Here is a 24,137-nt window from a genome sequence, read left to right on the forward strand (position 1 = left end):
TGTCTCACTTCCTTTTAAAACGTAGCTATTATTCCATCATGCAGCTCCTTGCCGACTAAGCCTTGACCTCTTTCATCTGCTCTAAATCAGAATAACTTATTGCTGTTATTGTCCTTCATCTTTAAAATGCTTTTATTAAGACTCAATTATAAACTCCCTCAGAGGCTTCTGGTTTCTGGTAATAGCAGGCTAGGTTATTCAAATCAATACTCTTGCTGAAAACAACAACAAAATACTGATAACATATATTTAAACAAACACCACTACCTTAAAATAATCAAATATTTGAAAACACAATTAAGAACTTCCAGGTAAACATTTGAATAAAACCCTGCTACCAAAATAATAAGAAGACTACTGAATGATCAAAACCCTTAGAGGTATCTGTCAATACTGCTGTAGTCACTACTGGCCACACGGATACTAATCAAGTCCTGGGGCCCCCAGAAACTTGAGGGTCTTATTGGGTACTCTTCCAAAATTAATACACATGCAAATTAATACACAGACATAAATTTGTCTCTCTCACCTCTCAACCTGAGAGGATTGCAGGAAAACCTGCCTTGGTACTAAGCAAAGAAGAAAAAGAAAAAAAAGGAACAAAATGTCCTTGAGAAGTTGTGGCCATGGACCAAATTCTTATGACTTTGTACCATGGTTACACTTAGCCTGGGTGAGCCAGACTTTAAGCCATGCATGTGCTGTGAGAAGATCTCAACTGTTGTCCCCACATGCCTGGCAAAAACAAAATAAAGCCTTTCTTTTTTTTTTTTTTTTTTTGAGACGGAGTCTTGCTCTATCGCCCAGGCTGGAGTGCAGTGGCTGGATCTCAGCTCACTGCAAGCTCCACCTCCTGGGTTTACGCCATTCTCCTGCCTCAGCCTCCCGAGTAGCTGGGACTACAGGCGCCCGCCACCTCGCCCGGCTAAGTTTTTGTATTTTTTAGTAGAGACAGGGTTTCACCGTGTCAGCCAGGATGGTCTCGATCTCCTGACCTCGTCATCTGCCCGTCTCGGCCTCCCAAAGTGCTGGGATTACAGGCTGAGCCACCGCGCCCGGCCAAAATAAAGCCTTTCTAGAGGAGGATACACCCAAACTAGGTTTCAGAGTATCCCCCCAAATAAATTGAGGACAATTGCCAGTTACCTAGTCAAAGATAACCAATAACCACGGGAATACGAACCAGCAAAACAACAGAGAGAAGGAATAGATCCGCACAGGCTTCAGCTATTAGACCTAGGTTAAAAAACAATTATGCTTACGACGTTTATAGAAATGAATGGCAACCTTGAAATTAACCATAGTAGACTATAAAAAGTCACATATCATGTCTGAAAAGAAATGAAACTAGAAACAAAAACATAGTAACTGAAATAAAAATTCAACAATCATATTTGCAACATATTGCCAATACCTGTATAAGAGAGAAACAATGAACTGGAGGGTCAGTTGAGGAGGTGGGGTCAGAAGACCATGTATAGAATGCAGTACTGAGAGGAAAAAAATAACCACATATAGAAGATGTGGAGAAGATAGGAGAACATAATACAAAGTTCTAACATTGGCATGCCAGGAAGCAGTGGATAAGCGAATAGGGTAGAGCTTGAGAAATTTTTGTAACTGATAAGACACCAATTCACAGATTTAAGACTCAGTCAATTCCATGCAGAAAAGAAACTCATGCTTAGACAACTGGTTATGAAAGTGCAGAAACCTAAGATAAACAGAAAATCTTAAAACAGTCAAAGAGAAAATTCTCTTCAAAGGAGCAACTAACAATAGGCTGCTTAACAGCGTGTCAGAAAAGGGTAGACTGATACAGGTTTAATGTGGTCAAAGAAAATTAGTGCTAACCTAGAATTTACAACAACAACAAAGAGTGTCATTCAAGAACAAATTTGGTCCTGTTCTTAGTCTGTGATCCCCTATAAAGTTCCAGACACTCTGGGAGAGGCTTGAAAAATCAACGCTGCTTACATTTTAACAGTAATGTATAAGGTCATAAGTTAATCAGAACCATGTTTGAGAAAGTTGTAGAACAAGGCCCTGCTATGGCACACAGAGTTGGTGAAAAGGGGTGAGAGGGTACCTGAGAGGTGGGAGGTGGCTGACAGAGACCACCCAGCCCTACCTTAAAATTTTCCCTGCTGTGAATGTAGCTTGTTGGTGGAAAATACCTGCTTTCTCCTCTTCACTCCTCATCATTTGGTACATCAAGGACCAGTTCCTTATCCCTTATCCCTTATCCCTTACCGGCAGGGTTGACATTCAAAATATTTAATAATGCTAAGTACCAGTACACATCAATCAGAAAAGACACCTAATGTAAGTCCAGATCCTGACTGCTGCACAAGATCAAGTTCCTGGGGGCCCTCTGTGGTATAAATTGTTAAACACTTTAGTGGCTGGATTGTGGAAAAGCCCTGTGGGAGGAACCTGATCAGCTAGGATAATGCAGATATTCAAGTCAGAGGCTATTTAGCAACAAGTATTTCCTTATTTTAATACATACATTGGTAATACTAGTACATACTAACTGAATAATGAGCCCTGTTTACAGCCCTTCCACCAGGATCCTTAACAGCTCTCAACCTTCTGCTCCCGCATCATCTGCCTTATGATTCCCCTTTCAACTTTAAACCTTCCAATAATGCTGCTTTCTTGTCTACTTCTACCAGGAATATCCCTTACCATAAAATCCATTTTTTTCTCAGAACCTAGTTCTGAGTTCCCTTGAAACACGGAGACAGAAATTGCATATTCTCTTTTGGTGGACTGTTCATTCCTGAATATGACTGTATCATTTCGTTTCACCCTAGAAGGCTTTATAAAATGAGAATCTAGATTTATGCAGAAAATAAGAGGTATTTCTTTGCTGTGGTCAGATTTAAAATAAACTTTCTTCAAAATGGCAAGCTCCTTTGGTACATTTTATGTTTGCTTAAAATAACTCTGTTTCTGGCTGGGCATGGTGGCTCACGCCTGTAATCTCAGCACTTTGGGAGGCTGAGGTGGGCGGATCACAAGGTCAGGAGTTCGAGAGCAGCCTGGCCAATATGATGAAACCCCATCTCTACTAAAAATATAAAAAAAATTAGCCGGGCATAGTGGCACTATGGGCATAGTAGTCCCAGCTACTCGGGAGGCTGAGGCAGGAGAATTGCTTGAACCTGGGAGGCAGAGGTTGCAGTGAGCCGAGATCGTGCCACTGCACTCCAGCCTGGGTGACAGAGCGAGACTCCATCTCAAAAAATAAATAAATAAATAAATTTGTTTCTTTATTACACAGTATATATTTATAATAGAAAAATAGAAAATACAAATAAAATCACTTGTAATCTACTTCTTTCAGATATTGACTTTATTTATGTCTGTTCATCTATATATATGTATATAAAGTGAATGTTATACTTTATATATAAACCCTTTTAGGATAAAGTTATATCTACATTCATTGTCAGTATCAGATGTACCAAAGTATGGCCATATTTAGCTAAAGAAACAATTTCTTTTTCCTAGAGACAATAGCTTTATTTGGATTTTAGTGAATATATCAAACACTATCAATGTGAAGTTGCTTTGACGTCAAACGAAAAGTCCTGTCGTAGTGCCACTCAATATGTTTTGGATTATCATCTCAGATACAAAAGCATATCATGAGTTCGAAGCCCAGTGAATTCATTTTTAAACCTTGGGACTCGGAGTACATTTGAATTTAAATTCAGTAATGCCCTGAGATCAACTTGAACTGACAAATTCTTTAGAAGAAAGAGGAATAAAGCAATTTGATGAAAATTGCACTGTGCAGTGCCTTGTCACTCCAGATATTTCACTTTTACATTAAATTTTTTTCAATTAATTTAAAGATAACTGCTATATGCCAGATATTCAGGCTATTCATCATTATTATTCATTTATTTATATTCAGCACTGTCATTTCCAAGGACATAATTCTTAAGGAAACGTAATTACTCTAAACCTATCTACTTGCTTATATAAAACTTTGCGAAACCTTTTTCCTAGAAAGAAAGTTAAACATTGGTTGAGAGAATGTTCACCTGGGACCTGTACATACCAGGCACACTTGGGCCTCTATTCCTTGTCCCCTCATGCCTACCAGGCTCCCTGTCCTGAGCCCCAGGAGCCTCAGGTTTGTAGAGCATTGTTCCAAGCATAACAAAATCTTAACAAAAATTTGCTGATGGAAGGTGGCTTCCAGAGAAAAAGAACAACGCATGCTATGAAACATGTGGGAAACACTACCACACTGGCACATGAATTAAGTAAAGACAAATGCCCATTAAAACATCCTGCAGCGACTCCCCTCATCCACTTCGTTTGACAAGAACATAGAATCACAGACTCAAAAGAATAAAAAAGCTTACAACAGGAAGAGACTTTGGAACCAATGCTGTCCATTATTTTGTAGGTAATAAAACTAAGACCCAGAGATTCACTTCACTTGACAACCCTGGGGCAAAGAAGTACCCAGAGCCCACCGGTCATGACTTACCATGAGGTCTGTACCCCTGAGTGAAGAGTGAGGTATAGAACGAATCCACAGGTGGAGCACTTTGAGGGTCACTAACTGACAAACTCCCCAAAGTCTACTGCTGTATTTACAATGTCTAGCAATTCCCATCTATGAAATCACTTCCTTTGTTTCATGCAAAGCTCACTTTAAACTTTGACTCCTCTAAAAATGTTCATTAGAAAAACATAAGGTTAATGTAATTTTTTAAGGTAAAATTACACATAAGTCAAACACATTACTAATAATCTGGATTTTTACACTTTTAGGTAAACAAAAGTTAACATCCTCTGCATCTGGAATCCTACATCAAACTCCCATGGAGTAAATTTAACAAATTTAAAATGTTTAGAATGTAGTCACATGAAGTGTACAGCACGTTGTGATTGGCCAATGCTTTTGCAATCAGTCCAACATTTGCCTCTAAGTGTTGGGCAACCACAAACTCCATTTTTCTTGGAAGACAGTTCAGTGGTTCTCCAACTCAATTTAGTCTGCTGCTGGCTGCTATTTGACTATGTGGTCAAACTTTTGCTTTCATTCACCTCATACAGAAATCCAGCTGATAATCTTAACATTTCCTCTAACAGGAAAAGTAACTGACATGTGATGATATATCAGTAATGGAGCATGAAGATGACCCTACTTTACATTCTTAAATGGTTCCCCAGAGCCTACAGGATAAAGTCCAGACTCCTTTAACTGGCTATCATGAATCTTCAGAATCTGAATCTCATTTATCTTTCTAGTACCATTTCTCAATCCTCCCCCTTCTTACTGTCTGGCCCAGGCATGCTAAACTATTCTTAGCTCTCTGGAAAAGTCAAATGCTCTAGATATACTCTCTTGCCATTTACCTGGCTAGTTCCTACTCACATACCGCAAAGGTCCATTTAGTGGTCTGCATCCATTTGGAGCCCCATCATAATGAAATCAAGCACGCCCTAAATGCAGGAACAGTCAATCCACTTACAGTGAGACACGTCTCACATCAACATTTGGCTTTCTTCACTAATCTCTTGGTAAAATAGTTTATACTCAATTTAGGCCTCAGTTTTTCATCTATAAATTGGAGAAAATAATGCCTATCTTTTAGTAACCCTTTGTAAACTTGCCTCCCCTAGCATTACTCAACTTTTTTGAAGGCTACTAGTGTCCTCATAATCATTTATTTCATTGGCAATAGTTTTTGCAAATACTAAGCCTCCTTAAATTCTCTGAAGCTATCAAGATGCTAGTCACTCAGTTACATTTTAATGGGTCATACACATCAACAAAAGATAAATCATCTAGAGTACAGATATAAGCAGGTTTCCTTTCTGGCCCAATAAGTCCCAACTGCTTGACTCAAAGCTCAATTCCTCCTGATTTAAAAAGCTTCAGGTTCTAGCTCCAATCTTCCTCTTCAACCTTCTGCCTCACTGTTCTTCTAAGTGAATACCATTCTCCAAACAAATTGGACCTTTTTTGGTTCTCAAACATCCTGTATACTCTTCACCTCAAAGTCCACCTCAGATTCTACCTGCTTTATGAAACTTCTCTCCCCAACTGGATATTTGATCTTCAGAGTATTTTATTGGCACTTCTCTCAGAGGGTACTCATATTCTGCCTGGTATTCAGTAATTTGTGCATAAATAACCTTTCCTGCTTATACACTGTAGCCCCTTTGAAGGGAGAAACTAGGTTCTTATTCATGCTAGTACTTACCACTTAGCTAAGTGATGACATGTGTATATTTAAAAATTATAAACAAGGCTGGATGTCACGGCTCACGCCTGTAATCCCAGCACTTTGGGAGGCCGAGGCAGGCAGATCACCTGGGGTCAGGAGTTCGAGACCAGCCTAGCCAACATGGCGAAATCCCATCTCTTCTAAAATTACAAAAATAAGCCGGGCGTGGTGGCATGCACCTGTAGTCCCAGCTACTGGGGAGACTGAGGCAGGGGAATCGCTTGAACCCGGGAGGTGGAGGTTGCAGTTAGCCGAGATGGCGCCACTGCACTCCAGCCTGGGTGAAAGTGTGAGACTCCATCTCAAGGTAAATAAATAAATACAAATAAGCTAAAATAATAAACAAAAAACCCTGACTCTTTCTCAAGGAATTATTTTCATTTCCTCAACTTCTTATGAAGAGGTAAGAGTAGGGTGGGAAGGGAAGGGTGTATATAGGGTACTTACGGAGGCACTGCAACCTGAATTCCCACTTGGAATTCTCCCAGCTGCCACAAAAAGGCAGGGCTGAAACAGCCATAATAGAAATTGACCAGGTAAGACTTTAAGATCTGTTAATCAATTGCAGTCAACCTCTTGGGAAACCCTTTACCAATCTGCTAAGCTTGTCTATATTTCTTTTCTTCCCAACGGCTATTTTTCCTAACCTTCCAGTCTCCTCCAAACTGAGTAAACAAAAGATTTTAATTTAAACCCACAGTCGAACATATAGTGAAATACACACGCATACTTAATGTTATGTATTAGTTCCTATTCGAGAATTTTATTTCTTTAAAATGTATTTCAACCAAAATCCAGCACCAAATTCTATGGGTAACATCTTAAGGCAGCACCTAGTATAGTGCTTTGTATATAGTACACATTCAGTATGTAACGGTTAAAAGAGTGAATTTACAGTCTACAATTGCAGGACTTAATTTTGGCTAACTGCAGTGGAAAAAATGAGAAAAGATATAGTCCAAGTAAGAATGACACTGGGGGGTTCAGGCCCACAACACCAGCTAGGTAGACCCTTAGGTGCCCAGTAATATACAAAGATTTAAGTATTCCCAGCTGAGCCCCTTGACAATAGAGATACATCATTTTATTTTGTATTACTTAGTACTGTGCCAAATCCAAAAATACTCTCTTGAGTGCAAGAGTATCCAGGAATTAGAAATATTGAAAGCTCCATTATCCAAGCAAATTAGGTATAGTTATTTTTTCAACTCCGGATCCTCAGTCACTCCACAGAGTAAGCAAAGTATGCAATTATTAGAATTATTAGTCTCGATTTACATAAGATCACACTGCTGGCACTAAACTCCAGTTCCAGACTCTTTTTTCCACTACTGAATGCCACAGAAACATAAAAAAAGAAAAAAATGGAAAGATCTTTAGAAACAAGGCAGCTGGATTTTTTTTTAAGATGATGAGAACTGAGGCCTATGAAGACAGTCACATTAGCTCAAGTCTCCTATTAAAGCCAAATAATTTCGTGAAAATCATCTCCCTCTGATTATCATTATCTACACACACACACATACATTTAATTTCTCTTTTTGCCTTTCTGAAAATCTGGAGGTCTGAAAAGACTTTTAAGATTTCTCTCAAATTAAAGATACACGTTTGTACGTGTAACCAGAGGGCACGTTTTATACGGTCCACATGTTTTCTTAAAAAAAAAAAAAGGAAATAGAGTGAACGTGAAGTGTGCGTGATAGGCAAATGTCCTCGAACTTTATTGTGTAGTGTAACCCCTATGGCATAAGCCCTTAGAATTTAGCCACATTAATGAACAGATATTTTTATGTGGTAGAAAGAGCACAAACTTTGAGGTTTTTTGTTTTGAGACAAAGTCTTGCTCTGTTGCCCAGGCTGGAGTGCAGTGGCGCGACCTCAGCTCACTGCAGCCTCCACCTCCTGGGTTCTAAGCGATTCTCCTGTCTCAGCCACTGGAACAGCTTGGATTACAGGCGCCTGCCACCACGCCTGGCTAATTTTGTATTTTTAGTAGAGACGGGGTTTCACTATGTTGGCAGGCGGCTGGTCTCGAACTCGTGACCTCAGGTGATCCACCCGTTTTGGCCTCCCAAAGTGCTGGGTTTACAGGCGTAAGCCACCGCGCCCAGCTCAACTCTGAGGTTTTATCTACCACTTACTATGCAGTGTTGGCTAGAACACTTAACTTCTTTGAGCCCGAGTTTCCTCATCATTAAACTGAGATAATTCAGGTTTGATGTGCAGATTTGAGAGGAAAGTATGTCTGGCACACTGCTGAAGATCGATAAATATTTGTTGAATGAATAACACAGCCAGCCGATGCTCAACAAAAGACATACACACACAAACACACACACACGGTTGGGTAGTGCCGTCTCCCGGGGAGCTCCAGAAGTGGAAGCTCTCAGCCCTCCCTCTGACTTCAGAAGCCTGGAGCTCAGCCCGCAGCCCAGCGCGTCTCTTCTCAGCTTTGATCAGTGCCCGGGGCAGGGCCTGCAGAGAACTCTCTGGGCCTCGCACCAAGCCCCCAGAACACACTGGACGTAAGAGTCTCGTTACGCCTTCTCCGTCGCCGTTCCCTGCCCTCAGGGCCAGAGTCCGAGGAAGCCCGATAGTGGTTCTCGGCCTCTGAAACACAAGTCCAGCACCGGGGAGGTTGCCCTGCAGTTAGCGTCCAGCGGGGATCAAGCCCTTCGTTTTCCTCATCGTTTCAATCTCTATCTTCTGGTCGGAGTCCAAGCTCAGCAGCACCAGGACACAGCCCTTGGTGGTCTACGCCACCCTCCTTCCCGGCGGCCTCAGGTCCATTACCAGCGGTCTGGACGGCCACGTTGCCTAGGAAACTGGGGCGGGGCTTGGGAAAGGATGGGGCTGCGCGCCGTTTGCGCAGGCGCTTCGGCCCTGGCCTCTGACTATCGCGAGAATCGGCTCCCGGAAGTTCCACGTCAGTCAGTCTGACGGTCAGAGGCTCGGTGGGTTTCTCTCAGGGCCTGCGTAGCCGGTGACAAACGAGGTGCCAGGGATCGAACCGACACAGCCATGGTAGGTCCAGACCCCGTAGAAGGGAGCGGGGTCCCATAGGTTACGGCCGATTCCTGGAGCTTCTGGACTGAGGGCCGCGGTAAGCAGTGGTCTGGGCTCCCGCTGCGGCAGCCGCCTCCGGCCTTGCGGGGTCTTGGTCCGGTTTGATTCCGGGAAGGGAGAAGGCGGTGGGGCCCAGGGGACTGGGATGGTTTGGGGAGACAACGCCTGCTAGTGAGGGGTTCTGTCTCCTCTGGCGCTTGTGGCGCTTGCCAGAGCTCCTGGAGTCTGCAGCGGGGTCGGTGGTGTAGGGAAACACAGAGGCCGAATATGTTGAACTCCGTAGGAGGGTTTTGGTAAAACTAAAGTTTCCTTTTAAAACGGTGGTAGTTAATCTGCACTCCTGTTGGGCTTATTCTGGGATAGTGAGTGCTGGCTACAAGCTGTAAACAAGCAGAGAAGCCAAAAACAAATGTATATGGAGTCAAAAATGGAATTTCAAATGCTTTGGTATCTCAGCTCTTAGGTATCTAAGGGGAGAAGGGTTGGGAGGAAGGGGTTGCTGTTTATAACGCTGGCTGGTGTGCTTTCATGCATTTGCAAATACAGTGACTGGTAAGAATAGTAATTGTTAGAGCACTCTGTTATTATCACCATAACCCTAAAAAATGCCCTAGAATAGTTTGCACAAGAGTGTTATAATAATAAGGAAAGAAAACAATAGTGAAAGAATACCTTCCGTCTCTATTGAAAATACAAAAAAAAACCCAAAAATTATCCGGGCTTGGTGGCACACTCCTGTAGTCCCAGCTACTCGGGAGGCTGAGGCAGGAGATTCACTTGAACCCAGGAGGCGGAGGTTGCAGTGAGCCGAGATCGCACCACTGCCCTCTAGCCTGGGACAGAGCGAGACTCCGTCTCAAAAAAAAAAAAAAGAAAATATTTTACATTTAAATGTTTTTCTGCCTTTGAGAAAAACTTGTTATGAAGCACAGAATCAAACATTTTGGAGCTTGAAGACGCTAGGAATTAAGTCCCTCATCTTCAGTTTAAAACATTTTTTAAAATTATGTTTCTACAAGGTTAGTTGTGGCAAAGTTGGAACTAGAAACAGAGGAAAAATTTAGGAATACTCCCAGAGAAAATGCACAGAGAAACAAATATTTTTGCATAAAATTTAGTGCACTCATTCACAGACCCCGCCCCCCTCATTCCATGGACTTTTTTTTTTTTTTAATTTTGTTTTATAAAAAATATGGAACCCTTCATGGATTTGCGTCTCATCCTTGCGCAGGGGCCACGCTAATCTTCTCTCTGTATCCTTCCAATTTTAGTGTATGTGCTGCTGAAGCTAGCACCATCTGTGGACTTACTTGGGCACCCGGGTTACAGTCCCTGAACTGAACAAACCTCAAGCCTCTTAATTACAGCACTTCATATTACTAACTACCTGCTCTAGTTTGGGTCTGCTGTGGTTGCAGTAATGGACGTTTTTGAAAAAGGCTCTTGGATCTGCCTAATTTCATTTTCTTTTGCCATCTTTACATTTACCAGTGTATTTATATAATGAAATATTGCCTTCATTCTTGAATATATTTTAAATCCTTTGTGGAAAATATAAAATGTGAATTTATTCATTTGTACATTTACCATAGAGTATTTACTATGTGCCATGCACTTTGCTAAACATGGTTGACTAATTCTCACAGCAGCTGGGAGATAGGGTTATATGTTTGTGAAGTGGTTACTGTAGGTCAGGCACTGCTCTAACTGGTTAACTCTAAATTTAATTCTTACAGCACTAAGAGGTAGATAATAATAATATTCCTGTTTTACATAAGTCAAACTTGAAAGAGCTTAAGTAAATTTGCCCACTATTGCACATCTGAAATGAGTGGTGGAACTGAAATTTAAATCCATCATGGCACTCTAGTTTTACGTCATGGTATCTGTCTTTAAACCCCCATACTCAAATATATAAGGTGGTCTGGAGATAAAGACATGTATAAGCAATGACCCTGGCTTTAAGGAGGATCTACTCTAGAAAGCAAGAAAAGGTGTGTACACAAGTGTACCATGAACAGTTAAAATGAAATCCTGTAGGATTCCCTAGGAAAGAATGCTTCAGGCTGGGGTAACTAGAAAGGTCTTACTGGTGGCAGTGGCATTTAAGCTGAGTCCTGAATGCATCCAGCTTTTGGAAGATGGAGGGAAACATTTAGAGTTGAGGATACAGTGTGAGCATCCTAATCATCTTTGTCCCAAAGTACCTAGTACATTGTCTTATTCAAGATAGTCACTTAACTGTTGGGAGAAATATTATCACAAGAACCCTTGCCTGTTCCATATTTTTTCTTTTTTTTCTTTTTTTGAGACAGAATCTCACTCTATCGCCCAGGCTGGAGTGCAGTGGTGCAGTCTTGGCTCACTGCAACCTCTACCTCCCAGGTTCAAGCGATTCTCCAGCCTCAGCCTCCCGATTAGCTGGGAATGCAGGTGGGCCACCACGTCTGGCTAATTTTTTTTCTTTTTCCTTTTTTTTTTTTTTTTTTTTTGTATTTTTAGTAGAGACAGGGTTTCACCATGTTGGCTAGGCTGGTCTCAAACTCCTGACCTCAGGTGATCTGCCTGCCTCGGCCTCCCAAAGTGCTGGGATTACAGGGATGAGCCACCACGCTTGGCTGCCTCTTCTTTTTTAAACTGAGATTTGTGCTTTGGGAGTATGTAGAGGTTTACTGGGGTTGCTCAGAGTTCCCTGGCCCAACTGATGGAGCGTCACTTTTACTCAATAATCAATAACTTAAAATATTTTAAAGTAAAATGTTCACAATTTATAAGTGTCCAATTTCCTCATTACTGGAGAAAAATTGTGAGATATGCTGGCTTATATGAAAACCCTCACCATGGTTCCTGCCTGGTACATAATAGACACTTCATAGCTGTTGACTCCATAGAGATTTAAAGGGAAGTTAAAATTTACAATAGTAATTTATGGGGCAGAACTCAGAAATGGATGAAGTAAAAAGCCTTGCTTTTCTGAACTAGCAGGGAATGTGAAGATGGTGATTATTTGAAAGTAGAAAATTGGGGCTGGGAGATCGAGGTGGGTGGATCACAAGGTCAGGAGAGGAGTTGGAGACCAGCCTGGCCAATATGGTGAAACCCCGTCTCTAAAAATACAAAAATTAGCTGGACGTGGTGGCAGACACCTGTAGTCTCAGCTACTCTGGAGGCTGAGGCAGGAGAATTGCTTGAACCCAGGAGGCAGAGGTTGCAGTGAGCCAAGATCGTGCCACTGCCCTCCAGCCTGGGTGACAGAGCAAGACTCTGTCTCACCAAAAAAAAAAAAAAAAGTAGAAAATTGGAGAGAGGAAGGGACTGATGACAGTGAAAACATTTTTGAGGAAATTGAAGAGAAGAGCCAGAGAACTCTGATATTTTAAAGTAAGTGGTAAAGGTTGTTGCTGAAAGTGAAGGAGGTGTGGATAGAACAAGACTTGAAGTAGTTGATGACCCAAATTTGATAACCCCAAAAAGATGAGTAAAAGCGTTGTGAGGTGTTGTCTCAGGAAATTATCTCTGCTAGATCTTCTTTTTATATTCAAAGGTAACCTTAAATTTCTGTCCCATTCATGATCATCATAGAAGATCACAGCAATAAAGATTTGACAGTAACTCAACTTGCCAAATGAGCTTTTAGGTTGTGTTTAAGACCTGTTAAAGGGGAAATATATATATATATATATATATTTTTTTTTTTTTTTTTTTTGAGACGGAGTCTCGCTCTGTCGCCCAGGCTGGAGTGCAGTGGCCGGATCTCAGCTCACTGCAAGCTCCACTTCCCGGGTTTACGCCATTCTCCTGCCTCAGCCTCCCGAGTAGCCGGGACTACAGGCGCCCACCACCTCGCCCGGCTAGTTTTTTGTATTTTTTTTTTAGTAGAGACGGGGTTTCACCGTGTTAGCCAGGATGGTCTCGATCTCCTGACCTCGTGATCCGCCTGTCTCGGCCTCCCAAAGTGCTGGGATTACAGGCTTGAGCCACCGCTCCCGGCCTAAAGGGGAAATATATTTTAAATTATCTTTTCTCAGCATGCCGCCTAGAGAGAATTAAGCCCACTGCCCTAAAATATCATTGTATATAATGAATTAACTTTTCTCCTAGAATGACATTTTTTGGAGAATGGAGAAAATAGTTGTTCAAATAATTGTCTGTTCTGTAATTCAAAGGAAGAATTTGGCTTGAAAATGCTATTATAAACTATTCATATTTCTGACTTGAGAGAATGTTTTAATTTTTGTTTTAAATTGTTCCAGTTTTCATTGTTTCTGTAATTTAAATCCATTAAAATATTTGAAACATTCCCATTTGACACCAAAGACCATCATGCACAGGGATATAACCCTTATTGATCACACATTACATTACCTAGCATTTACAAGTATTTTTGCCAAGATAAATCTACCACTTTTCTCCGAAGAACTCAATATTATGCTTTACGGTTACTGGGAACTCATGAATAACACTTCTTCAGAATATTTCCTGATATGACACTATTGACCTGGGCACAAAATTTTGATTTGTGAATATTTAAAATTCATTGACCGGGTGTGGTGGCTTATGCCTGTAATCCCAGCGCTTTGGGAGGGCAAGGCAGGCGGACCATGAGGTCAGGAGATTGAGACCATCCTGGCTAATACAGTGAAACCCCATCTCTACTAAAAATACAAAAAATTATGCACCTGTAGTCCCAGCTATTCGGGAGGCTGAGGCAGAAGAGTCGCTTGAACCCAGGAGGCAGAGGTTTCAGTGGGCTGAGATCGGCGCCACTGCACTCCAGCATGGGCAACAGAGCGAGACTCAAAAAAAAAAAAAAGATAATTCTGTGAACTAGAGGTTCTCAAAATGTGGTCTTTGATTCCTTAAGAGTCCCTAATACTCTTTTAGGAGGTCCACAAATTAAAAGTATTTTCTTAACAGTGAAACACTATTGGCACCTTTCACAATGTCGATATTTGCACTGATGGTGTAAAACTAATGGAAGGTAAAACTGCTAGTGAAGTGACACCAAATTGTACTGTTAGTATATTCTTCATTGTTACACAGTTTTTTAAAAAGCCAGTTTCACTTAAGAATGTCATTGATGAAACAGTAAAAATTTTATTACCTCTCCACACTTGAGTATGCGTCTTTTAAATTCTGTGTGGTGAAATGGGGAGTATACATAAAGCAGTTCTACTGCATACTGAAGTATGGTGGTTGTCTCAAGGGGAAGCACTTGCACCGTTTTTAAATTGTGAGCTGAGCTTTACTTGAAACAATGAGAAACTCTGCTTATTCAGATTTGAATATTTGGTAGACATTTTTTAAAAACCTGAAAGAGGTTGGCTGGTCCCTGACAGTATTTGTTGCCAATGATAAAATTAGAGCTTTCAAGTGAAAGTTTGAATTTTGAAAAACTCACTGAACTTGATGGATTTCCAGTGCTTAAAGGCTTATCAGTTGAAGTAGGTGGTGAAATTAGTGAATGTAATTTTTTTTATAGTATAATGATGTTGTTAGCATCTAGAAGATGTGCATAATTCAGTGAACCAGCATTTCCCAAATGACCAATGCTTAATGTTAGAAAAACATGCATGAGAGAAAGATCCATTCAAAGTATGGACTAAGCCAGTGGATTTTAATGTAACGAAGTGTAAACAGCTGATTGATACAGTTTCAGATTTTACCTTTCAAGTAACCTTTAAGAAATTACCACTTCTGGAATTTTGAAGAATAACATCATATTACTTGAAAAAACTATTAAGATACTCCCTCACTTTCCAGCTATGTGTCTGTGAGACCAGGCATTATTTTGTATACATTAACCAAAAGAACATATCACAGCATATTGAAGGCAGAAGCAGATAGTGAGAAACCATCTGTCTTCTGTTAAGTCAGATTGTAAAGAGTTTTGCAAAAATGTAAAATATTGCCACTCTTCTCACCAAATTTTTTTGAAAACATAGTTATTTTTCATAAAAACGTTATTTTAGTTAACATGCACTGGATTTATTTTTGTTATTTGAAAAGGAATTAATATATAAATATTTTAAAGTTGTCTCAGGTTTAATTTTTAACATGGTAACATGCCAATAGATAAAACTCGCATAAACAAAAGCTCTTTGGGGTCCTCAAAATTTTTAAGGAGAATCCTTAGAGCAAAAAGTTTGAAGACCACTGCTGTAAATCTTATAATGTTAAATATTCTGATCTTTTTGCATGTGTGAGTGAAGAAATAGGTGCTTAGACTTGAAACTGTGTTAAAAGCTTAGCAAAGTTGTAACTGAATTGTTTTGTAGGCCTATTCATGCACTGTATTTAGTTAAGATCTCAAACATATTTTATTTGGCTTAGCAATTTAATTTTTTTAATGTTTCTTTTTAGCCTCTGCGACTTGATATCAAAAGAAAGCTAACTGCTAGATCTGATCGAGTTAAGAGTGTGGATTTGCATCCTACAGAGCCATGGATGTTGGCAAGTCTTTACAATGGCAGTGTATGTGTTTGGAATCATGAAACACAGGTAGGAATTTTTCAGGACTTTATTAGAAATAAAATACTATGTTAGACTGTGTTTATAATGAAAGAGAAGAAATACTGTAACAGAATCCAGAAGCTATATGTAAACCGCTTTCTCAAGTTGGTACGAAGTATTTTAAATATGAAGGAACTAACATTTATGAGGGGATAGTTTGTAGGAGAAACTGTCCTGGGTATGTTATATATAATATTTAAATATGACAACTCTGACTTAGGTAGTATTAGCTCTTTTTTGAAATTGAGAAAACTGATGGTATTATAGGATCACTCGCTAAAGTATTTAGTTGTTAATTTTCCATTCAGTGAATATTCTATCTTAAGAATGATATTTTTAAATTTATTTTTCTCCCAAATGCCCAATGTAATGATATGCAGATAAATCTTTCACTCAGCTATATAGACTATATCAGGGAAATATTTATAGTCAGCTTTTGATTATACATGCATCTTACAGATTCTCTGCCTAAATGCTTGACTCCTCTTTCACCTGAGTAAATAACATATCCTTCAAATTAGTTTATCTCATATTTTCTAGTCTTCCTAGACTGTATTTAAGAGTACAAAGCATATAGTTAGCACTATACCATACAGTTGTGTCTACTTATATAGTAATTATCCTTAATGTCCAAAGTTAAGTTCTTGAAATCCAGGTGAGATTCACATTTGAGGAATTTAAAATGGCAGAATAGGATCAAGGAACCAAAGCCAGAAGTAAACCTAAAAACACCTTTACACTTTTATACTCACTGTAATGAAACAGAAATGACTGTACACTAAACTTTTACCCTGTATTAGTCTGTTCTCACACTGCTGTAAAGAACTACCTGAGACTGGGTAATTTATGAAGGAAAGAGGCTTAATTGACTCACAGTTCCACAGGCTTAACAGGAAGCATGACTGGGAGGCCTCAGGAAACTTAAAATCTTGGCAGCAGGTGAAGGGGAAGCAAGCACCTTCTTCACATGATGGCAGGAGAGAGAGAGCGAAGTGGGAAGTGCCACACACTTCTAAACCATCAGATCTCATGAGAAGTCACTATCACGAGAACATCAAGGGGGAAATCCATCCCCACCTTCAATCACCTCCAATCCACCCCCATAATCCAATCACCTCCCACCAGGGCCTTCCTCCAATTCAACATGAGATTTGGGTGGGGATACAAATCCAAACCATATCATAGTCCATCAGTGACATTTTATGCAAATTAACATTTTGTTTTCTGCTGTATCTCAGTGCCTATAACATTACCTGGCACATAGTAAGTGCTCAATAATTATTTGTTCAATGAATTAATAATATGCATTTCACTTATCACTAGTTCAGTATTTGTGTTCTCTACAACTTCAGATCTTTATCTTGTGAATTCTTTTTGCTTTGATGCAAATAACTGCTTTTTTTTTCCTTTTTGTTTAGTTCTTGAGATGTTTAAAGTATTTCTGATTTTATGTTTAACAGATATGTTGGTGTCCTCTCTCTCTGATTATTCCTAGGGATTCCCTCTTATCAACTACATTTACCTATCTCTCAGCTCTGTCACTTGATCATCTTATATTCTAAAGCCCAGGCGTACTTTTCTTATCTTTCTCTAGGCTTTATTGTAATATATCTTTGCTTTATCTGCATTTCCGCTTTGCCTCCTTTTTTTCTTCTGTACCTTTTTCTGCCCTATGACAGGACCATCTGCTTCCCCTTTCATAATTCATCTCATTGGTAATTTCGTGTTTAATTTCCTTCTTTCCTCCAAGAATGGAGGTTCTATGAGGACAAGGATTACCCTCATCTTATTTCCCACTGTTGGTCCAGTGCATGAGGCACTACCTGATACACTGTCAGGCTCCTAGTAGATAGTAAGTCTTTGTTGAATGATTGATCTGTCTTTGGTTCTCCCTGTTTTTTCCCTGTGTTTATATCACCAACAGTATTTACCACTCCTGTATTGAGAGCAAATTCTTGAGAGAGCCAAAAAGGTTTTTGGAAGTAAAAAGGGTTTTAAATGTACTTGAATTTCAAATAAGGAGATACTATATATTCTTTGAGGTGGTACATGCAGTGGTTTAAAAAACATAGTATTTTAGGATTTGAAGCCAACTTGCTGATTAAATTATATAGGTTAGCCTTTTAACTATGCTGACCCTCTTTATTTATCTAAAGTAAAGATGATATTATTGCCTTCCCTATGTCACAGGATTGTCAAAAAGATAAAATTAGATAAAATTGTATATGAAACCTAAGTACCATATAAGTATTAGTCATTAGTTATACTTTCCTAATCTACATTGAACATTTGTATGTATCGCATGTGTAGCTTTTCTTACTCTTCATTTGCATCAGTCATAGCCCCTAACATGGCGCTGAGCCTTGGCTATTTGCTCTGCAGCTGCTTTATTTTTACTGCTTAGATCCCTGAGTTTGTTGGCTCCTCATGAGCTTTTGTGGATTTTTCTACTGCATTACAGATTGCATGTTCTGTCTACTCTCAGTGTCTGTATCATAGTCAGCTGGTAGTGATTCTGCAGGTTGGAGTTGAAGTGCCTACTCATTCAGCCTTTGTCTAAAGAATCTTTGAACTCTGGCTTGAAAAATCAGAGTGGGACAGTTCTTATGAACCGGTCCCTATTACTTTTTTAGTGCACATGGTTAATCAAGCAGTAAGATTATATTGGTTTCTTAGTTATTTCTTTTTTGCTCTCTGATACAAAAAAGGATTGGAAAATGATAGTTTGGCTTTCAAACTTTTAAGAACAGGCATCAAAGAAGGAGAACATAGAGGTATACCATTATCTCTGCTTTTTCTAGGAGGGTCTTCTAGTTTTCTACCTTTATCCTGTGTGTATAATTCCATTCTGAGTAGCTCGGAGGAAAATACAGGTCACTGTGTTTTCATTTTTTTAAAAAAATAAATAATAACATTTGTATGGAATCATATTGCTAAAGCATGCAAAAGAATTGTACCTTATTCATGAGTCACTTTTATGGGTTTCAATTTCAAAAAAACTGACTAGGTGTGGTGGCTCACGCCTGTAACCCCAGCACTTGGGAGGCTGAGACAGGTGGATCACTTGAGGCCAGGAGGTCGAAACCACCCTGGCCAACATGGTGAAACCCTGTCTGTACGAAAAATACAAAAATTTGCCTGGCATGGTGGCGCACACCTGTAATCCCAGCTACTTGGGTAACTGAAGCATAAGAATCACTTGAACCTGGGAGGCGATGGTTGCAGTGAGCCAAGATTGTGCCACTGTATTGCACTTCAGCCTGGGTGACAGAGTGAGACTGTCTCAAAAAAAAAAGAAAAAAAGAAAAAAAGAAAAACTAAGAGCTAATTCATTCAACAAATACTTATTACATACTAATTTAGTGTGCCAGCCACTGTTCTAGCTTCTGCCTATACAGTGTGAAAAATATTCCTGCCTTTGGAGAGCTTGGCAGGAAAGATTCGCACAAACGTAATTATGAAGTGCTACATTATGAAAGGGAAGTACAAGTTTCCATGGGTGGATTTTCAAGGCAGAGAGAACAAGAGCAGAGGTAAGGCTGGGAGTAGCCAAAGGTGAGGCTAGAAAAGGGAGGGAAGGGCTGGAGCACAGAGGATCTGGAATACCATCTTGTGGACATTTGCTTTCTCTTGTCTTTTAAAAAGTGTTTTAATTTTGAATCTATTAAAAGATAATTGGTCTTTTTAAAAAATTTTAGTGTTGACCTTTTATATTTTAGCCTGAGAATATATTAAAATGAGAAGTGATCTTAAAAATTGGATGTTTGAAATATAACAGAGTAGATTTTGTGGTTATTTTCTTACAGCTCAATTTGTGTATTCTTTTTACATTTTAAAGACACTGGTGAAGACATTTGAAGTATGTGATCTTCCTGTTCGAGCTGCAAAGTTTGTTGCAAGGAAGAATTGGGTTGTGACAGGAGCAGTAAGTAATTAATATGAATCTCTATTCCTGTTTTCTGAATTGGTGAATGATTATGTAAGTTAGTTGCAGGATTTCGATTCCTGATTTGTTTTGTTAGTTACGGCACTGTTTTGAAGCATAGACTTCATTCCTTGAGCCTGTGATGCAGTTTTTTTGTATAATTTACTTGATAATAGGGATGATGGTTTTAAAATTTCTGTTTCTAGGATGACATGCAGATTAGAGTGTTCAATTACAATACTCTGGAGAGAGTTCATATGTTTGAAGCACACTCAGACTACATTCGCTGTATTGCTGTTCATCCAACCCAGCCTTTCATTCTAACTAGCAGTGGTAAGAGATGACCTTTTTTGGTCATGTGCGTCTCTTTGGGTAATTCATTTTCATTCACTGAGACATGCTATTCTTTAACTGCTGTTACAAATAGAATTCTAATTCCAAGCAGCCTTTAAACTGTTTAGATCCATTACTGTGCTATTGATGCTGCTTGTGTTTGTACTTTAATGAAGTATCAACTGTACTTAGGATCTGTGTAATGATTGCTCCAATTCCTGTCAGAGAAGACCTACAAGTCTAGATGTTTAAACATCTGCTGAACAGAAAGGTCATTTACATGTTGATGAGTGAGTTTTTGGCAGATTGCCATAGAGCTTAGTCAGTTCAATCTTCATATTCAAACTAGTTTGCTCCTTGGTATTGTGTATAAATAGTAGACCTCTTGGAGGACTGGCAAAAGAGGTAGCACTGAATTGGTAATAGCTCTTTGAAATGTGTTTAAATTAAAAATTGAGAAGTAATTTAAAACTTTTTAAAAACCAGTCTTGTGAGGGCAAATGCTTGTTCTCTACATAGTCATTGCTATCAGTATTCAGTCACGCTTAGATTCTAATCAAACTTGTATGACTCTTTGCTCATTCTTTAATGCTCACTGAATTTTTAAGTTTTTTCACAAAATTTTTATATTTGCTATTTCTAATCTATTTTATTTATTTTATCTCCACTTTTCTGTAGAGAGTTAAATTTATTTTTAAGATAAATAAGCATTTTGAAAACTCTATTTGGTTTTGATTCTATTTCTGTAAGTCATGGATTATGTGGTTTATGTTAGGTTTGCTTCCTCTAAAGACTGTGTCTTACTTATGAAGTGAAAAAATAGAAATTACAACTAACTTGAGACTTTCTTTTGGCCTAGATGACATGCTTATTAAGCTCTGGGACTGGGATAAAAAATGGTCTTGCTCACAAGTGTTTGAAGGACATACCCATTATGTTATGCAGATTGTGATCAACCCCAAAGATAACAATCAGTTTGCCAGTGCCTCTTTGGACAGGACTATCAAGGTAGGGTGTCCACAGTTTGTGTCAGTTATCATTATTAGTGAACTATACTTGCCTTAGGTGTTTTACTATTGACTGGCCAGAAATTTATCCATCTTAAAAGTTTTTTTCAAAAGTCTATTTTGAAGTAAAAATAGGATTTCTCATTTTAATCCAAAGGACATGTTCTGTTTTGAAAAATATTGTGGCAACTCAGTGCTCTTAATGAGGAGTGTTTTTCTGTGTGGAAGCAGCATGTTATAAAAATTTTTTAGCCTTTGGAAACCCAGAATAAGAAAAATGCCAGTATCCTTTCTAGGATACTGCTTTCCTCTCCTTTCAGTATTCATTGTTGATTTTTGCTCATCGTTCATCTATTTTACATTTAAATTCCATATGCCTCTATTCTGTCTTTCTTACTCCATTTCACCACATTGCTGTCTGTTATCTTCCTGAAACATAGATTACATCTTGTCAGTTCCTGATCTAAGGATAAAGTCCAAATGCCTTAGTGTGGAGTACAAGGATTTCCAAGACTAGCCTGGGCTAATATTATGCGACATCTCCTAAAACCCTGGTCTACTCACCATCCTCTAGAGGCCATGAATGTTCACAAAACCTTACTTCATTGAACTTTTCCATCTGCCTGCACTTCTCTTTATTTTCCTGTTTTGATATTTTTTTCCTCCGGAGAACTACTCAGCTTTTAAGGCTTAGCACAAGTATTTACTCTTGAGAAGCTCTTGTCAGACATCCACTTCATCTCTAGGCAGAGCCAGTTATGCTTATCCCATTTCTTCCATTGCTTTTTGCCTCTGTTTCAGCCTTTCTCAGAATGAATTTTAATTACATGTTTTTGGAAATCTTTATCCCCTGAAATACTGAATTTTGGGGGTAGAAACTATGTGTCACTCCCTTTCCCCAAACATTCAGTAGCAAACAGCAAAGTGCCTTACCTGATCTAGGTGCTTAATACATGTTGCAGTGAGGGCAATCATGCTCCCTTTTTAAATCATAATATTTAAAATATTTCCATGCTGGGCATGGTGGCTCACACCTGTAATCCCAGCACTTTGGGAGGCCGAGACGGGCTGATCACAAGGTCAGGAGATCAAGACCATCCTGGCTAACATGGTGAAACCCTGTCTCTACTAAAATTCAAAAAATTAGTTGGGCGTGGTGGTGGGCACCTGTAGTCCCAGCTACTCAGGAGGCTGCGGCAGGAGAATGCCTTGAACCTGGGAGGCGGAGCTTGCAGTGAGCCAAGATCGCGCCCCTGCACTCCAGCCTGGGCGACAGAGCGAGACTCCATCTAAATAAATAAATAAATAAATAAATAAATAAATAAATAAATAAATAAAATAAAATATTTCCATATGCATTGAATTAAAATAAATTAACTTGTGCTTACACGCTTGCTTTCACCTATATAAAACACTGTTACTAGTTTTCCTTTATGTCAAATGTTATGTGTCTGAATATCTTAGGGTTTTGACCTTAGTTATTTTGCCTTTGGATTTTCCTTGCTTTTGACATAGATTAACTTTGAAATTAGTTGTAAACTTTTGTTTTACTAAATTAGGTTTATCTTGAGAGCAAGAATTGTCTTATCTTCAGTTCCAGTAAAGTTTATTTTATACAGTAATTGATAAACATTTGTTACACATATTTATACTCCCCACAGGGTCTCCCATATGGTAGGCACTCAGTAAATATTTGTAAAGATAAAGCTTAATTCTGTGCTGTGGTAATTTTTAACAATTTTCTACATTTTAAATTTTTAATTAGGCCGTAATTTTCTCCTTTAAATATATCTTCATTTTTATTTATTTATATATTTTTGAGTTATGGTCTGTGTTGCCTAGGCTGGAGTGCAGTGTCATGATCACAGCTTACTGTAACCTCAAACTTCTGGGCTAAAGCGATCCTCCTGCCTCAGCCTCCTGAGTTGTTAGGACTACATGCGTGTGCCTTCACGCCCGGCTAACTTTTTACTTTTTCCTTTTTTGTAGAGGCAAGGTCTTGCTGTGTTGCCCAGATTGGTCTTGAGCTCTTGGGCTCAAGTGATCCTTCCACCTCAGCCTCCTAAAGTGCTGGGATTACAGGTGTGAGCCACCACACCTAGCCACTTTTAATATATCTTACTAAATCCACTTTCATGAGCTGTATATTAAATCTATAATAAAATAATTTCATACCCTTAAAGTGGTGTTTTTCAAAGTCTTAAACATCTAGATTCCTGGGCTTCACTGTGGATTGACTGAATTATAATCTCTAGAGATAAAGCCTGAAAATTGGCACTTCTTTTAAAGAACGCCATAGTGATTTTGGCTCCTGAGAATTCAAATAAAATGAGAAATAACAAAAACCAAACAGTATAAAAAATAAAATTTCATAGCTCTTCTCTACTGGGCTTTGGCATTTTACATATTGTGTCAGAAATGTGGTAGATTTGCCTTTTGAAAAGCAAGGCCCCATATTGACTGGCAGATGCTATTTCTCTCCGCAGGTATGGCAGTTGGGCTCTTCGTCACCAAACTTCACTTTGGAAGGACATGAGAAGGGCGTGAATTGTATTGATTACTACAGTGGTGGGGACAAACCATACCTCATTTCAGGTGCAGATGACCGTCTTGTTAAAATATGGGATTATCAGGTACGATTTTTCATAACTTTACTTCCATATGTTAGATATGCTTCTTACTATTTCTTATAGGACAGTTAAGACTTGGGTTGTTGAAATCTGTTCACAGCATAATAACTTAAGGTATCAGTATTTGCACCTAAACTATGTTCCCAGAAGTCTCCATAAAAATGAAAACAATGCATACATATCAAGATTTTAAAAATAAAATACCAACATGTTCATATTTCATTTTGTAATTGCATTTAGAAATTTTAACATTTTAATGTTGAATTATCCTCCATAATCTTCATTGATAGACTTCTATTCATTTTTGTCAGCTAGCAGATCAACAAATACCATTTTGCCAAATAGTACTCTTGTAAACCTAGTTATGAACTCTTGTTAACATGCTTCCTATCTCTAAGAT

The 24,137-nt window shown here is 39.0% G+C and overlaps 1 protein-coding gene and 1 non-coding gene across 2 annotated transcripts in view; one reads left to right on the plus strand and one right to left on the minus strand.

Moving 5' to 3' along the window:
* The first annotated feature begins 9,108 nt into the window (after positions 1–9,108).
* The window catches only part of COPB2 (COPI coat complex subunit beta 2), a 34,019-nt gene continuing 18,990 nt past the window's right edge, over positions 9,109–24,137 (plus strand). Inside the window, exons 1-6 of the mRNA XM_003895035.3 lie at positions 9,109–9,287; positions 15,693–15,830; positions 19,681–19,767; positions 19,974–20,100; positions 20,960–21,108; positions 23,594–23,740. Of these exons, the coding sequence (XP_003895084.1) occupies positions 9,285–9,287; positions 15,693–15,830; positions 19,681–19,767; positions 19,974–20,100; positions 20,960–21,108; positions 23,594–23,740 (651 nt within the window). The 5' untranslated portion in view covers positions 9,109–9,284. The remainder of the gene's footprint in view (positions 9,288–15,692; positions 15,831–19,680; positions 19,768–19,973; positions 20,101–20,959; positions 21,109–23,593; positions 23,741–24,137) is intronic.
* LOC116273900 lies at positions 10,516–10,624 on the minus strand. Its single transcript, XR_004182404.1, has one exon. It is a non-coding gene; the product is annotated as a U6 spliceosomal RNA (small nuclear RNA).

The sequence above is a fragment of the Papio anubis genome, chromosome 2, assembly GCF_008728515.1.
Source record: "Papio anubis isolate 15944 chromosome 2, Panubis1.0, whole genome shotgun sequence".
Taxonomy (NCBI): Eukaryota; Metazoa; Chordata; class Mammalia; order Primates; family Cercopithecidae; genus Papio; species Papio anubis.